Source organism: Hypanus sabinus, chromosome 18 (assembly GCF_030144855.1).
Source record: "Hypanus sabinus isolate sHypSab1 chromosome 18, sHypSab1.hap1, whole genome shotgun sequence".
NCBI lineage: Eukaryota > Metazoa > Chordata > Chondrichthyes > Myliobatiformes > Dasyatidae > Hypanus > Hypanus sabinus.
In genome coordinates, this window is record NC_082723.1 from 73,400,368 (window position 1) to 73,418,499 (window position 18,132).

General features: G+C 41.8%; 1 protein-coding gene across 9 annotated transcripts in view; it reads left to right on the forward strand.

Annotated features, from left to right (window-relative positions):
• Positions 1-4,784, forward strand: part of arvcfb (ARVCF delta catenin family member b) — a 551,538-nt gene extending 546,754 nt beyond the window's left edge. For all 9 annotated transcript variants that reach the window (XM_059994656.1, XM_059994661.1, XM_059994662.1 and 6 more), the window contains one exon: positions 2,820-4,784. Coding sequence is in view for 2 of the 9 variants with exons in the window: in XM_059994655.1 (XP_059850638.1) it covers positions 2,820-2,825 (6 nt within the window). In the remaining 7 variants the exon portion in view is untranslated. The remainder of the gene's footprint in view (positions 1-2,819) is intronic.
• The last annotated feature ends 13,348 nt before the right edge of the window (positions 4,785-18,132 follow it).

Here is an 18,132-nt window from a genome sequence, read left to right on the forward strand (position 1 = left end):
CTCTCTTCTCAGCCCAGAGAAACTTTGCTACACATGACTTGTAGAACTCCACAGTTACCTTCCTTTTTATCTTGTATACTTTCATAAATAGGCCTAAAATATCTTTAATCTACTTGCAGTTGTAGGAAAATTGTGTTTGCTTTGTACTTTGTACTTTGTACTAATCCACTAATCAATTTCTCCATTATGCAAGCACCATTTTTCTGTCCGAGGTCCAAGTCTGCATGGTCATTCAGTTAACATTTTTTTGTCCCTCTAATCTCTCTACTGGTCTGCTACATCTCTTGTTAGTCTGTAAATTTTATAGGAAAACTGCCAAAGATATCAAATTCCTTTAACACTGACCTTCCAGAACATTTCTTTGTATCAAACACATCTATTGAGAAATCCATTCAACTGGATAGACGTGGTGTCCATTTAATAAGCCTTGTCAATTGCTATTGGTTACACAGTTTTGTTAAATGGTAGATAATTTGATCACATATTATCGATGGTAAGTGGTCGCCCACAAGCTTAGCTGGTATAAACAGGTCTATCCACTTACAGTCCTACGCAAAAGCCTTAAGACGCATATATAGTTAGGGTGCCTAAAACTTTTGCAGGGTACTATATTTGTCAATGCGAGTTTGTAAATCCGGTGGCAGCAAAGGAAGTTGGGAATGGTGAGGATGGTGTGCCACGGGAGAGGTATGGGACAGGTGGCAGAGAAGGAGTATCAGGGGTGGCAGTTAGGGGTGACGGTGCAGACTCACCCAGTCCTGAGACACCAGGCAAGATCATTTGATTCCAAACAATTGGATGATTGATCATTACAGAATGTCTCTCTGGTGCTTCCCACTCCCTTCCCGCTGCCTTCCCCTTTTCCCAACCATGATCCCCCTCTTCCTACCCTCTTCCCACTCAGTGCACAATAGAGACCCATATCAGAATCAGGTTTATCATCACTCACATATGTCAAGAAATTAGTTTTTTTTGTGGCAGCAGTACAGTGCAATACATAAAATTACTACAGTGCTGTGCAAAAGCACATATAATGTCTAAGGCTTGTGCTCAGTTCTGTAGATTAGCCCTCTCCTCAGTTCATGGATACTAGAAAGTGTTGCAGTTCTGAACGCTTAATTCTGATCCAGTGTACTTGGTATTGGAGTACTGACATTTAGTTAGCTGTTTTGGCAAAAAGAAAATTAATCCTGTAGCATCTTAGTGCGTAGACTTTATTCCCCAAGACACAAAATATCTCAATTTTGGACCGTTCTAATTTAGATAAATATCATTCTCTGTTTCATCAATGTCATTCTATTTTTCCTGGTCTATGGAACACATCACAGGCTCTTCATCCCACAATGTTGTACTGACCTTTTAACCTCTTCTAATCCTTCCCTCCTACATAGCCCTTCATTTTACTTTCATCCATGAGCCTTTGAGTCCCTAATGCTTCTTGCCAACAATCACTTTAAAATTATGCCCTCGTATTAGTCATTTCTGCCCTGGGAAAATGTCTTATCATCTTGTCCACCTCTATCAAGTCACCTCTTGTCCTCCTTCACTCCAAGAAGAAAAGCCCTCGCTTGTCAGCCTTTCCTCAGAAGGCATGCTCTCAGGTCCAGGCGGCATCCTGGTAAATCTCCTCTTAGGCTGCTTGAATTAGAGAATATGTTTTATAGGAAATGGTGCTTAAATTTGCAGAAACTATGCTCAAGAATGCTAGCAAGGTAAATGACAAAATAGGGATCATTTGGTATTATTCAGTTCTGAGTTTCAGTAATCTTAAAATTCATGCAATAATCCAGGATACCTTAATGTTATGGGCTGGGAAATTTCTGGAGAACTGCTTACCAAAAAATTGCAAGGAATTATTTCAAAGAGGAGGATTTTTATCCTGATTGTCAAAATCACTTTTGTCAAAACTTTTGGGAGGGTGACACATCATGGTTTCATAGTGGTTAGTGACCTGGTTTCAATTCCACCACTGTCTGTAAGGAGTTTGCATGTTTCCTATGTGACCACATAGGCATAGAACACAGAGAAGTACAGCACGGTAACAGGCCATTTGGCCCCCAGTGTTGTGCTGAACCAGCTGACAAGCAAATCAAAAACATCCAAACTCTAATCCCTCTTACCTACACCATGTCCATATCCCTCCATCTTCCTCACATCCATGTGCCTATCCAAATGTCTCTTAAAAGCCTCTAATGTATTTACTTCAACCCCCATTCCAGGCATCCACCATTCTCTGAGTTTAAAAATAAAACTCACCCCTCACATCCCCTTTCGACGTATCGCCTCTCATTTTCAATCCATGCCCTCTGGTATTAAACAGATACTCTCTATCTATGCCTCTCATAATCTTGTAAACCTCTACCAAATCTCCCCTCAGCCTCCAGCACTCCAGAGAAAACAACCCAAGTTTATCTAGCCCCTCATGATGACAGATGCCCTCTAAACCAGGGAGCACCCTGGTAAACCTCTACTGCACCCTCTCCAAAGCCTGAACAGCCTTGGGTGGCCAGAACTGTACACAATACTCCAGATATGGCCTAACCAGAGTTTTATAAAGTTGCAACATAACTCTTGAACTCTAAAATGTAGTATCATCCCGAATTCCAGAGAGGGACCAGTTAGTGGGCTAATTGATCACATGGTGTAATTGGGCAGTGTGGACTCACCAGGTAGCATTGCCCAATAAGTAAAAGAAAAGCTGGGATGTAAGACTGATGGTATTGAGTCCAGTGACAACAAGATCAGATGTAATTTGAAGATGCTGATCCATTTCTACTTTGTGTAACCTGTTTCTGTTTTCTCAAACCAATTTATTCCAGGCATGAAATGCAACAGTCATGAACATTATACCAAGGATCTATCTCATTGTTCACCATTGCCGTTCGATTTGGAGGACTTCATTTCATTGAAGCCATCAATTAAATTGACAGAGGAGCAGACAAGTCCCAGATGTTCCAATTTTAAAGTGCTACGTGTTTCCAGGGATACGAGAGAGGGGGGGGTTCGGGTTGGGGTGGGGAGGGAAGGGAAGGAGTCAGCTGTTGCAAGCCAGTCTCCAAATGCAGCGGTCCCAAGCCAAAACTTTGCTTTAGTCTGGTTGGATCCATTTATCTTTTGGAAGAGGAATGTGAAAGATGCAGAGAATGTGATGTGGTGAAGAGAAGGGAAGCCAAGAGTGTGTTTCTTTTTTATAAACAATACAACTTTTCTATGCTTTTCCGACTGGATTCAGAGTAGTTTTTCCACAATAGAAACCCTTTACTAGAATTTTTTTGGATTGTAAAAATCAAGTTTAAATTTGTGTTCACTTTATGATGGGTTTTTATTCAGAATGAGGCTGAAGATGTCGTGCAGTTACTGGAAGAAAGTAAGTCAGAGGAAGGAGTTTGATATGTGAGGCATGAAAGCGTTGAAGTTAATCACCTGAGTGACCTAACCTTACATAGACCGCTGGATTTTTTGAATTCGTGTGTATATACAGCTATAACTGAGATATTACAAGTTTCATTAAGAAAGTACAAAATATTTCAATTGAATGGGGCAGAATTATGCCAGTTCTTTGAATGTGGAAGGAAATTTTAATTCCCGGGTGGCATAACCTTTTCCCCATTTTGTAAATGTTACCCTGTACCGGTTTGGATTTTTACTGCCTGTGGAATTATGATGAAGCCCAGAATTATTATTGGGAATGCTCTGATTTATGACCCTCTTCACTTTGTTTTGTAACTTCAAGACCAGCATGAGACCGAACAGATTGATGCTGGATTGCAACCAGTGTTGCAATACAGCAAAAAGACTTTTACCCCCCTTCCCTCCTGCCCCACAGTACATATCCAAGAATTAACAATGCTGTTTTGGTGCAATTAAAATTGTCTGTACTTTGAACTGTAATGCATCATTTTACTCCAAAAATATTTGTGAAGTTCCAGTTGATTTTTTACTAATAGCAGCTGAGTTTTGAACTCTGAAGTTTCATCCCACGTCACTGGAGACCACACAGGTTAATCGCCAACCACTTGATAAAAAATAATTGAAGTTTACTCAGCATTCATAATAACTGACATGTACAGTACATATCTATCGTTGTCTAACAATACTGATTGGCTTGACGTTTGCAATGCCATGTTGAAGCAGAACTGTGATTTTTTTTAAAACATTTTATTTTGGGGGAAAAGGGAGGGATAATTTTGAAGTTTTCTTTCGGATAATCTACCTGATGGATGAAACTGGGAAACGGCAGTTGCCAAAACAGAGACGCGACGTTTGCTGTTAATTCTCTTCTGTTACCAAAGGGTAGGAAAATGGAGGTGGTCTCTTAAGTACACTTATAAGAGCTGTCTGTGATCTTTAATTCTGTTTCTTTTGTGTAGTCCATGCTGCAGTTGACTGCTTTGAAGAATCAGTAAGCGAGGTCGGCCATTCTGGTTGTAGATATTACTGTTTGGATTTCTGGAAACTTCTGGTTGTTAGTGGCAAATGTGTTTGTACTATCATGTGCCTTAAACTTTTCATGGTAGAAAAAGATAATGTGTTTTTATAAATATATATATAATATATATTACTCTTAGCATAACTGTAGTTTATACTGGTGGATATTGCATTGCATTACACTGTAATATAAATTACATTTAACAATGACTTATGCTTTCTTAGCTCTATGCTACAGAGACCGAATATATTATGTTTAATTCCACTAATACCCTGCAGCAAATAGAAAGCTTGTTAAACCAGGTTTGTAGAATTATCAACTTGGTGTGTTTTCAATAAACAATGCCTTGAAATTATTGCTGCTTCAGATTGTTCTTTGGGCTTGCATAGCTTATTTCTGCAAATTAATGTCCAATGATCAGCTAAGCTCTTCCAATCAGCGATAAATCCTTCTCGTTGCCAAGCCAGGCTCAGCACTTGAGCTTGTGCTGCCTTCCAGTTGTGCTCATGTTGCAGGATCTTTTACTTACCCTGCCTGAAGTCTCTACTTCTTTCTCACAAATACATACCATGATGATTGAAGTGTTTTCAAGAACTTATAAGATTGAGTATTCTACCTTTCATTCATATCACCTACATTGTGTTCAATTCTGGTCACCTCATTATAGGAAGGATGTGGAAGCTATGAGAGGGTGCAGAGGACATTTACCAGGATGTTGCCTGGTTTGGAGAACAAATTATATGAAGCAAGGTTAGCAGAGCTGGGACTTTTCTCTTTGGAGCTTAGAAGAATGAGAGGGGACTTGATAGAGGTCTACAAGATTATGAGAGGCTTAGATAGGGTGGATAGTCAGTACCTGTTTCCCAAGGCACCAATGGCAAACACCAGAGGGCATATGTACAGAATTAAGAGAGGAAAATTTAGGGGAGACATCAGGGGTAAGTTTTTTACACAGAGGGTTGTGAGTGCCTGGAATGACTTGCCAGGGATTGTGGTGGAGGCTAAAACATTAGGGGTATTTAAGATCCTCTTGGACAGGCACATGGATGAAAGAAAAATAGAGGGTTATGGGGTAGTGTGGGTTTAGTACTTTTAGGGATTATATGGGCTGGCACAACATGGAGGGCTGAAGGGCCTGTACTGTGCTGTAATGTTCTATTACAGGAAAGACGTGAGACCATAATCTTCTTTTATCATCCATTGGCTGCCATGTTTCAATGGCCAAAGTCTTTTGAATTCCATCATGAAACATCTTTCTTTTCATAAAAGACCTTTTTTAAAACCTTTATGTTTGATTATGTTTTTTTGGTGGCTTGTCCCCATCCCTCAAATGCAGATTTATTTTTAATGCACATTTGGCCAGATAATGAGAATTAAGAAAATTGTAATGCTAAAAATCTGAAATAAAAATAGAAAACTTTGGAAGCACTTAGCAGTTCTGGAACTCTTTAAGATTTTGGGACTGAAATGTTAATTATTTTACCTTTCCAGGTAGTTGTCCTTTTCGCAGAGTTTCCAACCATTTAAAGCAGCACCTATATAAGTACTACCCTGTTGTAGTTTTGGGCCAACACTTGGCCTGAAACATTGACTGTTTATTCCTCTCCATAGCCGCTGCCACACTGCTGAGTTCCTCCAGCATTTTGTGTATGTTGCACAAGATTTCCAGCATCTGCAGAATCCCTTGTGCTTCCAACATTGTTTTTATTTTATCTAATAGCATGACCATGAATGATCCCACCCACCCTGTTGTCCCACTCCCCTCAGAGAGGAGGTTACATAGTATCCACACCAGGACCACCAGACTGAAAAACAGTTACTTTCCCCAAGTAATAAGGCTGATCAACACCCTCACCTACTAACCCACCCCCTCCCATAAGACATAGGAGCAGAATTAGGCTGATCAGCCCATCGAGTCTGCTCTGCCATTCTGTCATGGCTGATCCCAGATCCCACTCAACTCCATACACCTGCCTTCTCACCATATCCTTTGATGCCCTGACTGATCAGGAGATGATCAACATCCACTTTAATTGTTGGACTCAGTGGATTTGGCCTCCACTGCTGTCTGCAGCAGAGCATTCCACAGATTCACTACTCTCTGGCTATAATAAAATTCCTCCTCAACTCTTCTTAAAGGTCACCTCTCAAATTTAAGGATGTGCCCTCTAATTCTGGATACCCCACCATAGGAAACATTCTCCCCCCCCACCCCCCACACACACACATTTGTCTAAATTCCGGTGAGTACAGTTTAAAGCTGCCAAACTCTCCTCTTATGCTCTTAACCCCTTCCTCTCCCGAATCATCCTTGTGAGGCTCTGGACTCTCTCCAATGACAGCACATCCTTTCTGAAATATGGGACCTAAAACTGTTGACAATAATCCAAGTGTGGCCTGACTATTGTCTTTAAAAGGCTCAGCATTATCTCCTTGTTTTTATATTCTATTCCCCTTGAAATAAACACCAACATTGCATTTCCCTTCTTTGCCACAAACTCTACCTGTAAATGAACCTTTTGGGAGTCTTGTACAAGAACTCCTAAGTCACTCTGGACCTCTGATGTTTGAGCCTTCTCCCCATTTAGATAATAGTCTGCACTTTTGTTCCTTTTACCAAAATGCATTATCATACATTTCCCAACACTGTATTCCATCCGCCATGTCTTTTTGCCCATTCTTCCAATTTGTCTAAGTCCTGCTGCAATCATATTGCTTCCTCAGCATTACCTACCCCTCTATCTATCTTCGTATCATCTCCGAACTTTGCCATTATCCAAATCATTGACAAGCATTGTGAAAAGTAACAGTCCCAATACTGACCCCTGAGGAACAACAGCAATCAAGCAGAAGAGGCCCCTTTTATTCCCGCTCACTGCTTCCTGCCTGTCAGCCATTCCTCTATCCATGCCAGTATCTTTCCTGTAATGCCATAAGATTTTAATCTTGTTAAGCAGCCTCATGTGGCATCTTACCAAATTCCTTCTGAAAATCCAAGTAAATGACAACCACTGCCTCTCCTTTGTCCGCCCTGCTTGTTATTTCCTTGAAGAACTCTTAATAGATTTGTCAGGCAAGATTTCCCTTCACAGAAACTATGCTGACTTTGACTTTATCATTAGTCTCCAAGTACTCAGAAATCTCATCCTTTATAATAGACTCCGACCACTGAAATTAGGCTAACTGGCCTATAATTTTCTTTCAATTTTGCCTTCCTCCCTTCTTAGAGTGAAGTGACATTTGCAAACTTCCAGTCCTCTGGGACCAAGACAAAATCAAGTAATTCTTGAAACATCATGACCAATGCATCCATAATTATCTCTTCAGCAACCTCTCTCGGGACTCTGGGATGTAGTCCATCTGGTCCAGATAACTTGTTCACCTTAAGACTTTTGAGTTTGCCTAGCACTTTTTTTTTGTAATAGCAATGGCACTCACTCCTGCTCCCTGACTTGCATTGAACTCTGACACCCGGTCTCCACAGTGAAGACAGATGCAAAGTACCCATTGAGTTCATCTGCCATTTCTTTGTCCCCCATTACTACCTCACTGGCATCATTTTTCAATATCAACTCTCACTTCCCTTTTACTTTTACATAACTTTTAGTATCTTGCTTTATATTACTGGCTAGTTTGCCCTCATATTTCATCTTTTCCCTTCTTATAACTTTTTTAATTTGCTTTTTGTTGGATTTTGGAAGCTTCCCAATCATCCAACTTCCCACTTACTTTTGCTGCCTTATATTTTCTTCTCTTGGCTTTTATGCAGTCCTTAACTTCCCTTTTCAGCCACAGTTGCCTACCCCCTGCCATTTGAGAACAATTTCTTCTGTGGGACATATCGATCCTGTACCTTGTGAACTATTCCAGAAACCTCAGCCATCTCTATTCTGCCATCATCCCCGCCAGTATCTCCTCAATCCACTTGGGCAAACTCCTGCCTCATGCCTCTGTAATTCCCTTTATTCCATTGTGATACTGATACAGGTGCATTATGCTCCTCCCTCTCAAATTGCAGTATGTATTCAACCATGTTATGATCACTGCCTCCTAAGGGTTCCTTTACATTAAGCTCCCAAATAAGATCAGGGTTAATACACAACACCCTATCTAAGATGGCCTTTCAACAAATAGGCTCAAGCACAAGCTGCTCTAACAAACCACCTTGTAGCATTCAACAACTTCCCTCTCTTGCAATCCAATACCAACCTGATTTTCCCAATCCCCTTGCATATTCAAGACCCCCCCCCCCCCATTACAATAGTGTCATTTCCCTATTACATGCCTTGTCCAGCTCCCTTTGCAATCTCAACCCCACATCTTGACTACTATTTGGAGGCCTATATAGGATTCCCATATGATTTTTTTTAAAACCCTGGCTCCACCTTAATTCTACCCAGGAAGATTTGATATTCTCTGACCCTCTTTCTAAAGATGTAAATTCACCTCTTACCAACAGGGTCACACCACCACCTATGCCTTCCTGCATAGATCTTTTGTCCATTCAATACTAAGTAGTGTTAAGCTCCCATCTATGGCCTTTTAGCCACGACTCAGTGATGCTCACATCACACTGACCAATCTCTAATTGCGCCATGAGTTCATCCACCTTATTCTGAATGCTACGCATATTTAAATACAGAACCTTAGGTCTAGCATTCTTCGCCCTTTTGAATTTTGCCTCTGTGATACAATTTAGCTTTTTACTCTGTCTGCATTTGTACTCAATCATGGGCTTGTCATTGCTTACATTCATGTTACACCCATCATCTGCTTGTAAACCTGCTGGCTCACCCTCAGCTCTATCATACTGGTTCCCATCTCGCTGTCATGTTAGTTTAAACCACTCTGGATGCATGCAACCCATCCCTTTTGTCCAGAAATATGAATCCCTGGCCCTTGCCGCAATCCTTCAGCCACACATTTATCTGCCACCTCATTTCTATTCCTATCCTCACTGTTGTGTGGCAAAGGCAGCAATCCTGAGGTTACTACCCTTGAGGTCCTGCTTCTCAGCTTCTGTCCTAACTCCCTGTATTCTGGTTTCTACCCATGTTGTTGGTACTAATATGTACCATGACTTCTGGCTGCTCACCCACCCTTTTCAGGCTATTGTGGATGCGTTCAGAAGCATTGTGGACCCTGGCAGCTAGAAGACAAATGACCCATCTGTTGCCTTTTTCACATCCACTGAATTGTCATCTGTCCCCCTAACTAAAGAGTCCCCTATTATTGCTGTTGTCCTCTTCAGTTCCCTACTCTTCTGAGCCTCTGTGCCAGAGGCACAGCTGCTGTTGCTTCTCCCAGGTAGGTGTACCCCCCACCAACAGTCCTCAAAATGTTGAAGGGGTTGGCCACAGGGCTGGTCTCCTCTATCTGACAATCTCCCTTCCCTTTCCCGACAGCCACGTTTTTGTCTCCTGTGGCTCCAGGGTGACTACCTCCCTGTAGCTCCTGTCTATCACCTCTTCACTTTCCCTAACAGGCCGAAGGTTATTGAGGTGCAGCTCCAGTTCCCTAAAACGGTCTCTAAGGAGCTGCATCTGGTGCAGATGTGACCATCAGAGAGGCTGGGAGTCTCCCAGAAATCCCACATCTGATACCCAGAACAGAACATATCCTCTGTTCTCTCAAGAGTTAAATAAGTAAAAATAATATAAATTGGGGAATGAACTTGCCTACTTACCTTACCTCCACCAGTTCTCGCGGAACCCCTGTTGATCCAAGCCTTACCACTCTGACTCAGCCACTCCCACGATGACCGCTTTGCTACATGGTACCCCTCTTCTAAGGAAGCTAGTTTTTAAAGCTCTTTGCCTGAATGCATGGGAACACTTGTACTGGGTCTGCACTGTACTCCAATCAAAGATTTCTTTGGGGAGTCGGGAATGATGAGCAGTCTTAATTCCAATACTTCAGTTTATTTAAGAGTACAAACAAACATACAAATATTAAACAAACTAAATAAAACTCTGATAAGTAAAGCTCAGAGGTAAAAAAAATATGAAGTCTACAGATGCTGGGAATCCAGAGCAACACACACAGAATGTTGGAAGAACTCAGCAGACCAGGCAACATCTATAGAAATAAACAAACAGCTAAAGTTTCAGGCTGAGATCCTTCATCAGGACTGGGGGGGGGGGGGGGGGCAAGGAAGATAAGAAGTCAGATTAAGAAGGTGGGTGAAGGGAGGAAGAAGTACAAGGTGATAAATGGCTGGAGAGGGTAGGAGACCATGGAGAAAAGGGGAGGAGGAAAATACCCTCTAGAGAGATGTGATTGGTGGGTAAGGAAGAAGGTGAGAGAAGGAAACAGGAATGGTAAAGAGGAGAGGGGTCAAATACCGTAAGTTCAAGAAATCAATGTTCATGTCATCAGGCTGGAGGCTACCCAGATGGAATGTAGGGTGTTGCTCCTCCACCCTGAGTGAGGCTTCATTGCGACAGTGGAGGAGGCGACAGACTGACATGTCGGAATGGGAAGTGGCTATCAAAATAGATGCCAAGAGGTGTCTTGATGTTAAATCAAATGGATAAAGAAGAAGCCAAGATGGTGCCTCTGAAAAACCCCTCTCTTTCATAGATAAGATAAAAAAGTTCCTCAGATAGGAATGAATTAGTTAATAGGCTACATAATTAAGACAATTATATCACGAGTAATGTGCTCATGTGTTTCATCAGGTTTATTTAATGTGTGCTTTCTTGGTTACTGGGATCCAGCCATGGTTACAGCCACTGGGGATAAGCACGAGGTCCCTTCCCCATATTTAATGGTATTTATTTATTTATTGAGATACAGCATGGAATAGGCCCTTCCAGCCACGATGCCCAGCAACTCCTGATTGAACCCTAGCTTAAGCACTGGACAGTTTACAATGACCAATTAACCTGCCAGCTGCTATGTCTTTTGCACTGTGGGAGGGAACTGAAGCACCTGGAGGAAACCCACGCGATCATGAGGAGAACGCACAAACTCCTTATGGGCAGTGGCGGGAAATGAACCCAGGTTGTCTGCACTGTAAAGCATCATGCTAACCACTACGACACCATGCGAAGAGAATTGAACCTGGCTCACACACTCAAAATGCTGGGGGAACTCAGTAGGCCAGGCAGCATCTATGGAAGAAAGTACAGTCGAAGTCTTGGGGCTGAAACTGTTCGGCAGAACTGGGTTGCTGGTAATGTAAAGCATTGTGCTAACCACTACACTACCGTGTGATGGGAATTGAACCTGGGTCACTGGTACTGTAAAGTGTTGTGCTAACCACTACACTACCGTGTGATGGGAATTGAACCCGGGTCACTGGTACTGTAAAGTGTTGTGCTAACCACTACACTACCGTGTGATGGGAATTGAACCCGGGTCACTGGTACTGTAAAGCGTTGTGCTAACCACTATACTACCGTGTGATGGGAATCGAACCCGGGTCACTGGTACTGTAAAGCGTTGTGCTAACCACTACACTACCGTGTGATGGGAATTGAACCCGGGTCACTGGTACTGTAAAGCGTTGTGCTAACCACTACACTACCGTGTGATGGGAATTGAACCCGGGTCACTGGTACTGTAAAGCGTTGTGCTAACCACTACACTACCGTGTGATGGGAATTGAACCCGGGTCACTGGTACTGTAAAGCGTTGTGCTAACTACTACACTACCGTGTGATGGGAATTGAACCCGGGTCACTGGTACTGTAAAGTGTTGTGCTAACCACTACACTACCGTGTGATGGGAATTGAACCCGGGTCACTGGTACTGTAAAGCGTTGTGCTAACTACTACACTACCGTGTTTTATTCAGTTCAACTAATATAAATTATTGTATCAGGCTACAACCTGCAGGTTGTTACTTTGAGTTGAGGACTATTCAACCTGTGGAGTTGACCAACTACTTTGATGCACAAGACCTTAAATTCAGAATGGGACAAACAGTCAATGAACAGAATTAGGCCATTCAGCCCATTGAGTCTGTTCTGCCATTCAATCACGGCTCTTTTCCCGTTCAACACCTTTCTCCTGTCTGAGACACCTTTACTAATCAAGAATCTGCCCACCTCTGCTTTAAATATACCCAATGACTTGGCCTCCAAAGCTGCCTGTGGCAACAAATTCCACAGTTCACCATCCTCTGACTTAAGGAAATATCTTCTCATCTCAACACCATTCTCCTCCATCATATCTCTGAGGCCTTTGTTGGTCAGTGTTGACCATGGATGTTGCGTCCTAGCTGTCTAGATTGAAACCAGAGCAGTTACAATATGGAGAGCAAGTTGTTGCCCAAGTAGTAGGCTACCCCTATCCACACTCATGATGAACCCAAAGGAATGGCAGAGAATTGTGGCAGGAGTTGGCAGTCAATACTGAGTTCACATAGGACTCCTGGATTTACTCCCAAAGCCTTCGTATAGCAAGAAGGTAGCAGTGGTTTGAGATAAAAGTCTTCCTCCTTCCCATGTGAGCTGCCAACCATGGCTGTTGAGCCCCATCTGCTAGAAGGTGCCAGTAATTCATCTTAACCCCTTGTTCTCTCAGAAATGATTCCACTAGGCCAACATGAAGGCCAGGAGCTGGTCTTGGTTGTCAGAGGCTATTTGAGATGTATACCATTGGGAGCATTTAACAGGTAGTGACAGCTTGTCCTAACTACCTACCCCAGCTATAACAACCTTCAGGAACCTCCATCATACCAATGTCAAAGAAATTAAACACAATGAATGTGCAGAGACCTAAGTGTGGTATACACCAGTTAACCTGGCATCAACCTTGGCTAAACACTGAGCTACATAAATGCTGAATGGCCTGTTCTTGTGCTGTAGTTTTCTGTAACTCTATAACATAGGAGCAACATCAAGCCATTCGGCCCATCAAACCCATTCTACCATTCTATCACGGCTGAGTTGTTATCTCTCTCAACCCCATTCTCCTGCCTGTGATGTAAATGGCTGTTCCCAGTAGGATATGATACAGATTAGCCTCGGATTATATCCACCCTTGGTCTGAGGGCTGCAACTATGGGTAAGCATCAGGAGTCCTTCGCTTCTGCAAAATGACCCAAGAAAATATGATGGCAGTAAATACGACTGCAGTATGGCCTATCAATTCCTGGAAAAACCCTCACAGGAACTTGGCCTGGCCATAATGCACAAAACTGAGACGGAAAATAACTCTTCCAGTTCCAAGCACCTCGTCCCCAAGATGGATGGTGAGATTAGATCGAGTTTCTGCCGCATCTGGTAACGGGGGGGGGGGGGGGGGTAAAAACAGAGGGAAAAAATGACCTTGTGTCATTTCTAATCCAGTGACTCAGTTTAGAAATTGTCCCCGGTGTTAAATCTATGGACTTTTAAGAGTACAAATGTCTTTGGGGATAAAATGTCGTTAGCTGGACAGCTCTATGAGTACAGGCATGTGGACAAATGAAAAATGGAGGGCTATGTAGGAGGAATCTGTTAAGGTTGAACTTAGGGCAGGCTAAAAGGTTGGCACAACATTGTATACCACATTATATTGTTCTACTTCCTAAATGGCAAAAATATTCTCAGCAACTATCACCTAGAGTCCAGAATTAAATACAATTAAGAAATAATATAATTAGATGCTTAATTTGAATAGATGCAGTAACCAATGCTAATTAAAAAACAATTCGTCCATTAAAATTTAATTTTCTGAAACTATGAGTATATTTACTTCCCCTCAAATAATTGGTTTTGCAATTTGATTTCAGTATTTGGAACTGAAGAATCACTCAGTACTGAGTCTCCAGCATTCAATTATTAAATCTAGAAATGTTAACTCACTTAGTGAAGGTCCTCGTAATAAAGCAAAAGCAATCTGGAGATGTAAACCCGTCCCCGAGAGAAATTCACTTCAGTGCTTATCTCAGCAGATGAGATCAATTTCATGGGATTGTCGTTCAGAGTCCAAGTATACATTCACGTGAATGTTATATGAACTGCTTCAGTCGACATTACTCCAAAACAGCGGCACTGAACTATTTCCTGTTTATCTTCAATGATTGGAACTGATTAAAAATTGTATTTGTATTACAGGTGATGGTTAAGAATCAGAACCAAGGTTAATATCACTGGAATAGGTCATGAAATTTGTTGTCTTTGTGGCAGCAATATATTGCAATACATAATAATAGAGAAAAAATGTGTATTACAGGAAATATATATACACTAAATAGTTAAATTAAGTTAGGAGTGCAAAGTAATTTTTTTTAAAATTAGTGAGGTAGTGTTCATGGGTTCAATGTCCATTCAGAAATCAGATGCCAGAGGGGAAGAAGCTGTTATTGAATCACTGAGTGTGTGCTTTCAGGCTCCTGTATCTTCTCCCTGATGGTAATATTGAGGAGAGGGCGTGTCTTGGGTGATGGGGGTCCTTAATGATGGATGCCGCCTTTTTCAGGCATCACTGCTTGAAGATGTTCTGGAGGCTAGTGCCCATGATGGAGCTGTCTGAGTTTACAAATCTCTGCAACTTATTTTGAGTTGATGCAGCCAGTTAGAAATCTTCACATGGTACATCTGCAGAGATTTGTGAGGTCTTTGGTGACATATCAAATCTCCTCAAACTCTTAATGTCTCTTCAAAGGTGTTGCCATTGTGCAGGTTGTCACAGTGAGGGATGTTTCTGCTAGGTTCATTTCTTTTAGAAGCAAGCATTTCAGAAGTGTGGGCATTCGATGTTTGCGCCAGAATGTGTGGCAACACTTATGGACTGTCCCTAACACAGTATGTTCAGTATGTGAACACAAAATGCTTTGATGTACATGCAATAAATAAGTCTGAATCTGTTTTGTCATTTGAACATACAGTATCCTTCAAAAGTCTCAGGCACATATATATACTGTAGCTTGGGTGCTTAAGCCTTTTGCACAGTACTGTAGTAACTTTGTTTTGCTCTGTACTACTGCTGCAAAAAACACAAATTTCATGTCATATGTAAGTGATGATAAACCTGATTCTGATATGGGTGTCTATTGTGGACTGAGAGTGGGAAGAGGGCAGGGAAAAGGGAATCATGGTTGGGAAAAGGGGAAGGGAGAGGGGAGGGAGTGGGAAGCACCAGAGAGACATTCTGTAATGATCAATAAACCAATTGTTTGGAATCACGTTACCTTGTTTGATGTCTCAGGGCTGTTTGTGTCTGCACCCACCCATGCACACCCCCTCCCCGCTGCTACTGGCACTCCTCTGCCACCTTTACCACGCGCCTCCCATGATGCTGCACCCTCAAGTTTCTCAAAATACTTTGCTCTGGCCAGATTTACCAACTCGCTCTGCTCTCCACATTGACAAATACAGTACTGCGCAAAACTCTTAGGCACCCTGGCTATACATACATGCATAAGACTTCTGCACAGTCTTATGGTCTTACGTCCTTCTATTCTATTACAACCCCTCGAGCCCTACCATTCATACGTTTGACTTCCCAAAATGCATCTCCTCATACCTATCCATATTGAAATTCATCAAGATCCCCCTGTAATCTTTGAAACCTGCTTCAACATATCAATGCAATTATAAAGAAGACACACCAGTGGCTATATTTCATTAGTAGTTTGAGGAGAATTGATATGTCACCAAACTCACTGGCAAATTTCTACAGATGTACTGTGGAGAGCTTTCTAACTGGCTGCATCACTGTCTTTTATTGGGGGGGGGGACTACTGTACAGGATCAAAACAAATTGCAGAGAATTATAAACAGTCAGCTCCATCACTATTTTTTACACTACTTATTTAATTTAACTTTTTATATATAGTGAGGTAGTGTTCATGGGTTCACTATCCATTCAGAGATCATATGGCAGATAGGAAGGAACTGTTCCTGAATCGCTGAGTGAGTGTCTTCCGGCTCCTGTACCCCCACCCTGATGGTAACAATGAGAAGAGGGCATGTCCTGATGGGGTCCTTAATGATGGATGCCACCCTGTTTGGGGGCTTCACTCCTGGAAGATGTCCTGGATGCAGGGGAGGCTGGTGCCCAAGATGAGCCAGCTGAGTTCACAACTTTCTGCAGCTTATTTCCATCCTAATTTTGACCTCTCCACACCCCCCCCCCTCACCGATTTCCCTTTCTCCCTTGTGTACTTCTAATATTTTCATAGTTTTAAATATATATATAACTATATATGTATGTATATAACTATATATTTATGTATGTATGTATGTCTGTGTGTATATATATCTGAGCAAAAGGGGATAACCACACTCACTTGCCCATCTATTGAGATGTTCCCACAACTAATGATCTCACTTTAAAGACACTTTATCTTGTTATCTCATATTCTCATTATTTATTGCTGTTAATTTATATTCACATTTGCACAGTTTGTTGTCTTCTGCACTCTGTTTGATCTTTCATTGATCCTATTATAGTTACTATTCTCTAGATTTACTGAGTACACCTGCAGGGAAATGAATCTCAGGGCTGTATATGGTAACATATATGTATTTGGATAATAAAATTTATTTTGAACTTTAACTTTCAAGTTCAGAAATTACTTCATTGGGGTGCATGAAAATACGGAATCAGTATATTATTTGAAGACCAGTTGAACTGAGGGAAATTGGACCATCAAACACCCAAAGTGCAGGACAAAAAACAAGTTGTGCGAACAGTAAAAATAGGCAAGTAACCTTCAGAACTGAAGCTCATGAAAGTGAGTCCACAGCCAGGAAGCCAGTCAACACTGCAGTCCATTCAGCAGACCATTCCTCTACTGGCTGAGGATTAAACCTGTTTGTTTGACTTGTCTTATTCTGTGGAGGATACTTTATTAATGTAAAGAACTCTAAAATTTTTCTTTGTAGCTTTGCCCTGACCTCGTTCTAAGGTTAATTATCCCAACTGTTAGCTCGGTCACATTTGGCAAAGCCTGTGCTGGATGGAGATCCTTAAGCTTGGCTGTTAGCTGTGACAGATGGTGTTTTCAACTAATGTTCCACCAGAGATATGCAACAAAAGCCTCTTATCTGACAGAGGTAAAGATGAAAGGATTGGATCAGACTGAGATATCTGTTTCATAAAGCACAGCCTTGACTCTTCTCGCGTCAAGCTCAGCTTGATCACAGTAGGAATTCCAGTTACCCTCATTGGCCCTGCTACTGCATTCTTAGGAACCAGATTGGGTACAATTTTACTATAAAAACCAAAGTCAAGTCAAGTCAAGATTTTTGTCATTTAACTATATACTGTATACTGCCAAATGAGACAACGATTCTCCAAACCAGGGTGCGAAGGTAAGAATAAAATCTAAAGACGAATTATGCATAAATAAGTAAATTGCATGAATTAAATATTATAAGGTACACAGCAGATTAACCGGTGACACTTCGAATGCAATACGGCAAGTAGTTCAAAAGCCTAATAGCCTGAGGAATCTGCTTCTCATCCTGACTGTTCCTGGCTTTTTGCATTGGATTCTTCTGCTGCCAAGACCATAAGACAAAGGAGCAGAATTAGGCCATTCAGCCCATCAAGTCTGTTCCACCATTCCATTATGGTTGATTTCGGATTCCACTCAACCCCATACACCTGCCTTCTCGCCATATCGCTTGATGCCCTGACCGATCAGGAAACGATCAACCTCCGCCTTAAATATACCCACAGACTTGGCCTCCACAGCAGAGCATTCCATAGATTCACTACTCCCTGGCTCAAAAAAATTCCTCCTTACCTCTTTTCTAAAG